At 40.5% G+C, this 12,159-nt stretch overlaps 1 protein-coding gene across 1 annotated transcript in view; it reads right to left on the bottom strand.

Annotated features, from left to right (window-relative positions):
* Nucleotides 1-12,159, bottom strand: part of DNAJC1 (DnaJ heat shock protein family (Hsp40) member C1) — a 109,529-nt gene that overhangs the window by 32,639 nt on the left and 64,731 nt on the right. The window contains exons 7-8 of the mRNA XM_075828730.1: nucleotides 8,958-9,048; nucleotides 6,264-6,436 (exon numbers count right to left, since the gene is read on the bottom strand). Coding sequence (XP_075684845.1) covers nucleotides 6,264-6,436; nucleotides 8,958-9,048 — 264 coding nt within the window. The remainder of the gene's footprint in view (nucleotides 1-6,263; nucleotides 6,437-8,957; nucleotides 9,049-12,159) is intronic.

Raw genomic sequence — 12,159 nt, 5'->3', positions numbered from 1 at the left:
CTCATAATGGCTGTAGGCAGAGAAGGTTTTTGAATAGATATATTGTAAACCAATAAAAGATTAAATAATTAAGACTATTTAAATTTAGATGCATTGCAAAAAAAAACAAAAAACACCACATTGTATTATATTCAAGATCATACAATGCGCACCACTGGACGACCACAAACGAGTGCAGAGAAATTCTGCAACATTAAACTAAGGGAAATAACTGGCACTATATTTTATTTCAGAGAATTACGTTATGCACGAAGAGAAATGTTTTAGGCTACGTTCACACAGGCCGGATACGCTGCGTAAAAGGTACACAGCATATCCACCCTGTTGCCCTCAGGGAATTCCGGCAGACAAACCGTACTAAATTGTGGTGCAGTTTTTCGCCTGAAATGTCCGCTGCGGAAATCCTGCAATGAAAAAAAAATATGGATATACTTACCATTGAGATGCATCCTTTCGACGCCCTGCGATGATGTTTCATCCCATGTGACCGCTGCAGGCTGTGATTGGCTGCAGCGGTCATATGGGATGAAACTTCCTCCCAGGCGGCCAACCTGGACGATGAGAATTCTGGGTAAGATTTTTTTTTTTCCCCCTGAGTTTTGATTTTTGCGGCTTTTCCGCCACAAAAATTGCAACATCTGCCATTTGTTACGGGTCTTACCTCCCTATTGAATTTGATGGGTATAACAAATCAAAAAAGCAGCAATTTCGCAAATACAAATTAAATGCTACGGATTAAAAAATAAAATAAAATGCACCCCAAGTCAAATTGAGCGTTTTTTCCGCTTATGTACGTAGCATGTGGATGAGATTTCTTCAAATCTCATTCACTCTACGGTCCTGTATTACGCTGCGGATTTTCCGCAAACAAAAATCGGTAAATCTGCAGCATTTACACTACATGTGAACTCAACCTTAAAAGGATTTGTAAAACTGGAACTTTATGTCTGTAAATTTTTTGTCTTCTTAGAATGAGACCTATTGACTGATCTCCATGTCAGCGTGTCGGAACAGGAGTCAGCAGGTCCTATATATAAAAACATCTATCCTTTGAATGTCAATTGCGGATTTACAACGGTTTTATAAGCAACAATACAGAAAATAAAATTCAATTATGCAATGAAAAAAAAAAAAAGTAAACCAACCCTCAGAGGACATGCAGGAATTTGGCATAAGCAGATAATGATTGATGGAATACAGAAGAGTGCTTGTACACGGTAAAGACTATGCTGGAAGATCAAGGGAACAATTGGTAATCGGAGCTTGACAAAAAGGATAATCTTCTGAAAATAGTGAAAAAGAAGAATCGTGGGGGGGGGGGGCACTACAATGCTGAAATTAAAGGAAGATGAGTGATAGGACCCTTATTTAAAGTTCTTACTTACAAATGAAAATAATTAATTTAGACATTGGAAATCATTGCAAAGCACTAAACACAGGTGAAAGGTTTAAAATAAATGGTAAAATTGCATTGTTTTGTTGTTGTTTTTTTAAAACAAAAAGCTAAAAGTATTTACATTAACAAAATGAGAAGCTACTGGAGCAACACAACCTATTGCATGTTGCAAGGGAAAGAACATAAATAGTGAAATTCCTTTAACCTAGAATCCGATAACCCAGAAAGTCTGTTTCCAGTACAGAACTGTAATATAATATGGAATTTCACAAGAAATGAACACACAACAGAGCTAGAATAATAAATAGGCAAAGTCTTTGGATTAAAAAACAAACAAAAAAATGCTTGAAAAGGAAAATATGAAAAATATTTACATTTTAAAGTGTTTTTCCCATCTGACACAGTTCTGGCATATCCGCAGGATATGCCATAAATATCCGATAGATGCCGGTGCCACCCCTGGGATCCGCACCTATCTGTAGAACTGGGCCCCCATCCTACCTTTTCTGGCTGACGCTGCTCCCCACCTTTGATGAGGTGGTTGTGAGTTACGGAAACAGAAGAGTTACGCTGTTTCCGGAACTCCGGTAGTAGTGAATGGGAGCTACCGAAGCAGCGTAGCTTGTCGCGCTGCCTCCGCATTTATCATACAATTATAGCATATCCTCTTGATATGCCATAAATGTCCAAGATGAAAAAAAAAATAAAAAAATTAAGCGATTCCTAAATTAATATTTGTACATCCTGTTTGCTAGGCAGCGGTGAAAATATTCAGCCTGAGAATGTAGGAAGGAAACATTACTCACCCTTCTGTTGTGATTGGCATCCTTACCAGCAGGTGTTCATGGCATATCACCTGAACTTTGCAAACCAAAATGCCAGAGAGTAAGGACAACGCTGCTACCTAATACAGAAGTCAGCTCTGTTTCCCTTGGGAGATGAGCAGCATCAGAAATGTCTGTCAGCCTCTGAGTTTACCGTCCTATAGCAATAAACAGCTGCATTCACCATCATTTTTGTCCTCCGTTTAGGCAAAGCTAGCCAGAAAGAGGCCAGAAGTGGATCCTCTTGGCCTCCATCTGGCTGGTATACATCAGTAAACTGCAAGAAATGAAATATAGAATGGTGTAGTAGACTACACTACTCCATCCTGTAAAAAAAATAAAAATTGTATCCATTAAACAGATACCATATTGGTGATGGATGCCAACGCAAGGCATCGGTCACGGGCATTCATAAACAGATGCATCATGGGCTTTTCAGGACGTACCTGTTAAAAAGATGCCATCATAGTCTATGGGTGACGAATACATTAAATTAATTCCGAATAGTCAATGGGTGATGGATGCCACCATTAGGGATTGACTTAAAGGGGTTGTCCACTACTGATGACATATCAGTAAATCATCAGTGCGCGTCCGACACCCTGATCCCGCACCGTTAAGCCACTCCAGCTATCTCAGGGCACCGGATGTTATGGCCCATTATGCTATGTACGGAGTTGAAAGCAGTTGGCTCCATAAATTGCATAGCGGACGTGCTGCCGAACTGCAGCTCTGCGTCTATTCACTTGAATAGAAGCCGAGATGCAGTACTACAGCTCAGCCGCTATTCAGTGGCCGGAGCCAACTGCTTCCGGCATGTATGTCCGGTGCTCAGACGCAGCCCGAGCGGCTCAACAGTGCAGTGCCCGGGTGACTGACCCACACAGCTCTTGTACTAATGACCTATCCGGTGGATGATCTATCCGGTGGTACGTCATGAAAAAACTCAAATGTAAACATTAAATGGATCCCATATTAGTCTATGGGTGACAGATGTCACTGTAAGGCATCCATCACAGTCTTCGTTCAAGTGTAGGTCGAGAGATTTTGCCGGCGTATATGTTAATTGGAGGACAAGAAAAAAAGACGTGTGATCCTAGCCTAAGATATATGGCAAGCTTCAGTCAAATCAAATAGAATCAAATAGATCGATATATTAAGAAATGGATAAGCGCAGAATTTTGTACCTAAAATGACACTGAGAAAAGTTGGAGATCACTTTAAAACGAATTCCATGATAGCTACAAATGCACCAAATCTCAGATTTCCTTGTGGAAGCAGAGATTAAGTAGCACAAGTCATGAAAAACATAGCCCAAAAAAAAAAAAGCAATTGGCACGGTAACCTGTCCTACCACAAAATGAGATGAGCTCACGGTTAAAGTGATCCTCGCAATTAAGGAACCAAGCTCTTTCCTAAGGGAATAACGGGAATGTCTTTGCATAAGCCTGAATACAGCCATCAGTGCAGGAGTGTCCCTCATCTCCCCTGGACTACAGACCCGACAGCATTTTGGATTAAAAGTGGCAGGTTAGTAAATTTAAAGAGAGTTTGTGGTGTTTAAATAAGTCAGGGCCAATGTTCCCCCTAATTCTTGGCAGCTCCTGAGCAGGGCAGTTGGGGAGCAGGGAAAGTCTCCATCAGTGGTGGGCAACCTGATGACCAAAAGTAATACCCCCAGTAAACGCTACTATAGCGTCTAAATAAGAGAAAAAAAAACTTATTTTAAATTAGTTTTAAATTACTTTAAATACTATAATATTACAAGTCCAGCAGTAAAATAGACCGTTATAAACACCAAATATAGGCATCAATGAAAGAATCCCTCATTACATCACTGTCCCTATAGATAGCGCCACGCAGCCCCCCTGTAGATAATGCCACAGTGCCCTTGTATATACTGCCACACAGCAATCCCCCCTCCCCTTGTATATACTGCCACACATCAATCCCCCCTCCCCTTGTATATAGTGCTACACAGCCCCCCTCTCCCTTGTATATAGTGCTACACAGCAAGCCCCCCCCCCTGTATATTGCCACACAGAACACTAAAAAAAAAAAAGATTGTACTTACCTTGCCCCGCGATGGACGGAGCGCTACACTGCCTGTCAAGCAGGACGGATGCATAGACCAGCGTGATGCGACGTCATCACGCCATCCTGAGAAGGGAGTCTTCCCAGCGCCTTATAGGCAGCAGGCCTAACGTGGCCTGCAGCCTATAGTATTCATTTGTATCGAGAGAGAGCGAGAGAGAGCGAGAGAGAGCGAGAGAGAGCGAGAGAGAGCGAGAGAGAGCGAGAGAGAGCGAGAGAGAGCGAGAGAGAGCGGCAAGAGTGAATATGAAGCAGCGACAGAGAAAAAAAAAAAAAAAAGAGAATATATGAGGTGGCGACAGAGGCAAAAAAAGAAAAATAGCAAGGGAGAATATGAGAGAGAAAATTGGATAGTAAAAAGAGAATGAGACAGCGAGATACATATAGAGGTATACACATACATACACACACACACTATATGGCTAAAAGAATGTTGCACCTGACCATACACACACACATACTGTATGGGCTGATTGGACATCTCATCCCAAACCATGGGTGTTAACGTTTTAGTCACAAAGTTGAATGTTCATGCAGTTTTTTACCAATAATCAGCGTTTGATGCAAAGTTGCGTGAAGGTGGTTGTGTGTATGTATGATTACGTTGCATTTCTATACATGTAGATTCTGGTAGAATCACAGCGGTTTGCCGTGGGCAGTATATATTTTTAACACAATTGTGGAAAATGGATGAATATTATGGACACACTCCTCTTTACAACGCCCACTTGGTCTAAAGTAAAAACACGCCCAGTTGGGCATTAAGTTGGGCATAAGCATAAAGCTAAAAATCGATAATAACGTGGTAAAAATATATATTTTTTCTAAATAAAAAGCACTGCTGTCACCTACATTATAGCGCCGATGTCCTTATGTAGGAGATAGGCCACTTATAGTGTGGTGACAGAGCCTCTGACCGCTCTCCTGACATGTCTGTTTTAGCATATAGTCCTCATGACAAAACGATGCTGGATAATTTTTTCTTAGAACTCTGCATTGTGTTCTGCTGGTTTTGTCTCCTGGAATTGTATAAATAAATTGATAACTTGGTATTACCATTGCGCTTGTCAAGCGTGTAGGGAAACCCCCTACTGACAAAAGGAATGTTAAAGGGTAACTAAACGTTTCAAAATCTTTTGACATATTATAGGGACATGTCAGAAGTTTTGATCGGTGAGGGTCCAAACAATGATCACTAAAACAAAGCGGCAGTTTCGCTCGGCTGATCGATGTGCCACTTCGCTTCTGATCCGCATTTCTTCTGAAAGCCGAGAGAGAAGTTTACAGACCCACAGACTTTCTATTGAGCCTGTACACCACTTCCTCGGCTTTCTGAGGAAAGCTTCCTAAAAGTTTAGTTGCACTTTAACGCCCAGTTGTCAATTTATTCATACATTTCCAGGAGCAATAACAGAGGTACGGCACAATGCAGAGATCTAAGAAAAGATGCTCCAGAATTGTTAATTCATGGGACATACAAGTATTTACTAAAACTGGCATGTCAAGGGAGCCGACAGGTGCTCTAATATTTTTTAACAGGGTAGTCACCTTGTATATGTTGTGTGTCATCTAGTGACTACTTCAGGAGAGCGAAAGCTCTTTTTAGGGTGCATCCACACAGAGCATAAACTCTACTGAATTTCAGGTCCAGATTTTATGTGCAGGAACTCCGCAGAGAACTACAGTAGCAGCAAAGTGGTTGAGATATGAACAATTCTCATCCAAACTCTGTCGGGAAAACAAGTGCGGAAATTGCCCGGCGGTGCGGATTCTTAATCTGCAAAATGCGGCGGAATTTCCACACAGAAAATCCGGATAGAAATGCCACAGTATTTACGCTGCGTGTGGACGTACCCTTACAGTGCACAAACAACTATAGGACTATATGGATTCGACACTACTACTTAAGTGGCAGCTGCTTATTTTTTATTTTCAAGAGTCTCTTGTACCTTCTTTTTCAGTGTTTTATTCCGATTGTCCAACCAGTCATCCATTTGCTCTTCAATGTCCTCAATGCTGACGCCTTGATCATACGATGGGATATAAGCACCAAAATTAGAATCAGTAGCTGAATAGACAGGAAATTCGGATTTTGGCTTTTTCACTTTCGGCTTCTTCTCTTCTGCAAACATAAAGCGAATGAAAGAAGTATTTCAAACTACTTCTATTAACAGCGCATATTCACCTCTGAAGACCATTGTACAGTTTATATACCGATTTCATCTGCATAAATTTTTTTTTTTATCTTCGTGAACACATTGGGGGGGACATTGATCTAAAGCACCGGTGAGAAATCAGAGGAATCTGACTTTTCCCATGCACTTTACCATGAACTGCATTACATAGCCATCACTACAAATCTGCTTTTATAGCCCAGAGCTTCATCACAATTCTGCAGGCAACAGAACTTAAAGTTTACCTCTAGTTATACATGAAAAATCATATGTTGCAATACTTCCGATAAGCTTTCAGATTGCAAAATAGTTAATTAGGAAATTCTTCCTCCTTTCTGAGGCCCTCCACACAGACACCTGTTCTGCACACTCTGGCTACTGACTGAGAAGCTCCAGCGGACCGGTACTCTTCTAAGCATCCGTATCCAGCACAGGTCTGGAGCTTCTCACTCAGTAGCAGGAGCGTGCAGAACAGGTGTCTGTGTGGAGGGCCTCAGAAAGGAGAACGATTATAGTAAGTAATGAAAGCATGATATTTTTCATTTATAACTGGAGAGACATGGAGTTTCTCGGTATTCCCTGCTGGCATTCTGTGAACTATGACCTATTAGGGGATGCGCGTTGACGGACTTACCGACCGTTTCCAATAGCAATGCACAGAATGGTGCATTGAGCTTTAGACTATAAAACACTTACTGTAGCTCAGTATCAGTGCAAATTAATGGTGGAGGACCTACACAATACTGTACGCGGCCTGATAATTTCCATCTCTCTCGAGTGTCGCAGCTTATAAACATTCATTAGTGACAGACACAGGTAATAATGGAAATCGCAATCACGTGCCCTGCTAAAAATGTTGGTCAGAGTGTTTTTAAATACTATTGTTCTACGGTCTTAAAGGCTATGTACATCTTTGACATAGTTGTTTTTGTTTTTTTCTAAAATTGTGCAGCAGTAAGAATTTTTTTTAAATAAAATGTATAGAGGAAATTGCACCAACTTCCTATACACATTTTATTAAAAATTATTTTAACTTTTGGAGATACAGCTGCTTTGTCTCCTGTATAAGGAGCAGCTGTATCGTTTGCGAAGACCTGCGGGACTAACTGGTCCTGCGTATTTAAGATGTGATCATTAGCAGCTCGATCCTGTGTGTCAGAGACACGCAGGACCCGCTAACACTGAACTAGTCAGTCCTGCTGACCTGACGGATTTAGGGTCTTAGCGCAGGATGCAAAGCAGAGGAGCAAAGGAGTTCATAGCATTTAAGATGTAACCTGGGAAACTTGAATCGTTGCGACATCATGTGTGTCCTTCAAGTTTTTTGCAGCAACATAGTGGAGTCATCGATAGCACAGAATATTGAATTAAAGGGTGCAAAGCCACAACAGCTCCCCAGTGTAAAGCCCTTTACAAACATGAAGCGTGCCATAGGAGGAAGGATGGAGACTATGAGACACTAAGCAATTTCAGAATTTTCAGGTTTTGAGTAAAGTTCGGACTTCAAAGAGTAAAGTCAGGTGTTTTTGGTAAAGGACATTGCTTGGCGCACAGCCCGATAATTTTTTTTATAGCATCTCCAAAAAAATCTAATATCTATGAGGCCTAGCAGATCCTCAGCAGATGGAAGGGGAAACTGGGATCCAACAGGATGTATTTTTGTTGTTGGATTTTTTTTTTATTCTGCCTGGGGAGAAGTGGCTGCCAGACACCTCTACTCCAGCTCCATTAAAACAACATGCCCAATTGATAGAGACAAATCTAAGTGTGAACGAGGGAATCAGAACTGCTAACTGAACCATTGTTTAAGCCTTCAGTTCTCTTGGATCTATGGTCCGCTTCAAAGGGACCATCAAGGATTAGAAAAAGGGTTTTTGTTTTTCCAGAAACAGGGCCACGTCTGTCCACAAGCTTTGTCTGGTATTGCCGCTCAGTCCTATTCAAGTAAATAGTGAAGAAAAAATGGTTCCATATATTTTATTTTTTAAATCCTGGACAACCCGTTTAAGAATTCCTTGAAGTTAGTGGGAGGAGCCCATAGTGTCAAGTGAACAGCTACAGCAAAAAAAAAAAAAAGCTCCCTTTAGTAGAACACAAAAATTCATACTTTATTAAAGATTTTCATCTTAATAGTATTACTTCTGAAAACTTACTATAAAAGATTTTTATGAAGTGTCAATGTCTGAGGATCAGTTGGGTTCCAAGGGTTGGACCCCCACCGATCAGAAATTTATGACATGTCACATTAACATGTCATAAAATGCGGTTATTTCAAAACTAGCCTTTAATGTTACACAAGCTTAAGTGGAGCATCTGCATCAGATATGACCACAAAGGGCAAACACTGCTGTGATGATAAAATCTCAGATTTTTAACTCTTCACCTCCCTGGGGTCACATAGCATGTGTAATGTCAGGTAGGGTGCAGATCATCTCAATGCTGATACATAGAGGACATGAATTCACATACTTATCAGGGATTCCAGTTCCGCTTGGAGTTCGGCTTCCTCTTTTTCTTTCATTTTCTTCTCATTGTACTCCGCATAAAACTGCTTTGCATCCTGGTAATCATTTGAATGAAAAGATATGTATATCAGACAGCTTTTCCTAAAAAAAAAACAATGGCTAAAAACTATCTTCCTCCATTCACACCGTAAAAGAATCTATTGCTTTTCTGATCACCAAGATTTGACAATTTTGGCTGAGCCACTTCGTTACGTTGACTTTCCAAGGAAAGCCGATAAGAAACCGTGTACGGACTCAATAGAAAGTCTATGGGCCCGTACACCGTTTCATCGGCTTTCCAAAAAAAAAAAAAAAAAAAAAAAAAAAAAAAAAGACGTTCAGTAACTAAGTGAATGCTTCTGATGCTTCGTTTTAGTGATCGGTGGGGGTCTCTATGCTCGGACCCCCACCGATCAAAACTTATGACATGTTAGAAATTAAAGTGTAATTAAACTTTCATCACACTTCTAAGGTGAAAAACGCCTTTAAAAAGGGGTTATCCCACATAAACAACTAATCACCTATTCACAGGATAGGTGATAAGTGTTTCATCGCTGCGGGGCGGACCGCTGAGACCCCCACCAATCAAGAGAACGGTGGTCCAGATTCCCCTGATTGAACCCCGCTCCGATCACACATGTGCTCTGCGCCACTCTATTCATACTCTAAAGAGACTGCCGGAGATAGCGTGGATAGGTAATAAGTTGTCGTGGTGGGATAACCCCTTTAATGGTATTTCCACAGCAGATGCCATAAAATTCGTGGCCGTTTCTGTAACTCCCATACACTTCTATAGGGAGCTCCAAGCAGCCACCTCTCCATTCTGTCTCCACCTGGATGCAGCTCCTTTATACAGAATGGGGGTCAGAACAGGTGTGGTCCCAGAGGTGAGATCTCCACCTATCACATATTTATGGCATATCCTGTTGATATAACTGAAATGTTTCAGATAGGAAAGCACCTTTATATAAAACTAAATTGCAAAGATAAAAAGGTTTGTCTAGGATACGCTAAAAAGAGGTCTGCACCTCCCCCACCTTACCCCGAAACAGTGCCACTCCGGTGCATGGGCTGTGTCTGGCATTGTTGCCCTCCAGTTACATCGCTAGTACGGTTAATAAAAGATATGTCCATCAAGTTTAACCAAGTGAATGAAGTTGAACTGCAATACCAAACAAAGCCCATGGACAGAGGTAGCGCGGTTTTTTTTTTTTGGTTTGTTAGCAGATTCTTTTTTTGAATTCTGGGAAATTCCTTATGTTAATATTTAAGGGGGGAATTTCTTAAGACTGGCGTTTCATATGTCAGTCTTAGTAGGAAACAAGCTGGAGTAAGATGCGACAGATTTAGTAAGAGGCGCACACCCGCAAGGAGTTGGGTAGATTTCCGCTATAATATTTATGACCGTTTCTGGCATAAATTATAGTACATCAGTTTGGGTTTCTTTTAGTTCTTTTCTTTTTTTTATTGAGAAGTATCGAAAACGCCACAATAGTCGCAATTTTTGCGACTTTTCCATGCCAGAATACGGTCACAGAAAAGTTCATTAGTTCCCCCCTTAGCATACAGTGCAAAAAAAGTGTCAAACCCAGAGAATCAATTTAATTAGGCTATATCTGTACAAGGAAATATAGTTAACTAATTCCATGGATTCTAACCATATCCGCTTCGTCATGATGCATACCGCGATATACATCAGATGTTAAATGCTTGTAAATTACGGCAAATCATCAGGCCATTGGCAGCTCCATAGTATGTGGTGAGGCCCCGGTTTACATATAACCCCAGGATCGTTCAATGACTCGGTTATGTCATTACCTTTTGGCTGAGATAGTGGCCTTTACCAGCAGCCTTATGTCATTGGTGCACCCTGTATCTCCAGCAGCGGAGGCTATAATACATTCCAGCATTCAACCAGGAAAACAGCTGGCGTCTCCCAGATTTCCTAAGATATAGGGGCTCAGCATGAGCTGATCCTGAGTTACAGCATGCACGGTATGTCGGCAATAAAGTGCGGGTCACAAGGACACGAGTGTTGATCACATAACTAAAAGCCATTGAAAATGTCAGTTTATGTCATCTGTGTAGCACATTTATTACGGTTACCCAACATTTATTATTATTTTTCTAAGCTCTAGTAAACAAGTAACTAAATAGGATACAGTGATATACGTATATCATGACTTTCAGTTCATGTAATAAAAAAGTGGTTAAAAAAAAAAAAAAAACACACGTCGGGAGTGGAATATGAAAGAAAATAAATAAAAAAACAAAAACAAAAAAAACACCAATTACTACAATATTTTTGGGGGTTTTAATTTAACGACGTTCACCGTGACGTAAAAGGATGACGTGTTAACTTTATTCTGCTGGTCAGCACGATTACGACAATACCAAATTTATATTGTTTTTATTTTGTTAAAGTAGTAAAACATACAAATTTAGTTTTACGTTTTTTTATGTTGAGAGACATCACTATTTTTCAGTCAATGGATCTTGAGAGCTTGTTTTTTTGCTAGTTTTTATTAGCACCATTTTGGGGTGCATTTTTATCCTTTTTATTCCATTTTTTGGAAAGCAAGGCGAACAAAAACCGCAATTCTGGCTTTTTGTTCTTACATCACTTACTGTGCGGAATAAATAAGGTTATATTTTAATAGTTCAGATAGTTACGGACACGGCGATACCGTAAATTTATTTTTTTATTGACTTATTGAATTAACTTTTATTTTATATATTCTTAAAAACATTATTAAACATCTTGTTACATTTTTTTTTTATTAGTCCCACCAAGGGACTTGAACATGCAATAGTTTGATCGCTTGGACAATACACTGCATTACTATTGTTTTGCAGGGCATTGTGCTTTTAACATTCGCCTGTTAAACCCTGCTTCTAGGTGCACTAACATGGCAGCCCCCGATTGCCATGACAACCCCCTGATCTAAATGGCTAAACAGATCGGTCTGAAGTAATATCCGATCCAAGCCGTTCGCTGTATATTACAGCGGACACTTCGCTCTGATACCCGGTGCATACGGAGTGGGATCAGCTCCTGAGCCCGCTCTATACTCACGGCCCACCCTTCCTCCCGACTATGATGTACATGTACGTCAAATTTTGGGAATGGATAAAAGTACCATCCTCTATCATACATCGCTAAGCAT

The sequence above is a fragment of the Rhinoderma darwinii genome, chromosome 5 (assembly GCF_050947455.1).
Source record: "Rhinoderma darwinii isolate aRhiDar2 chromosome 5, aRhiDar2.hap1, whole genome shotgun sequence".
Taxonomy (NCBI): Eukaryota; Metazoa; Chordata; class Amphibia; order Anura; family Rhinodermatidae; genus Rhinoderma; species Rhinoderma darwinii.
This window is presented reverse-complemented; position numbering and strand designations above follow the sequence as displayed.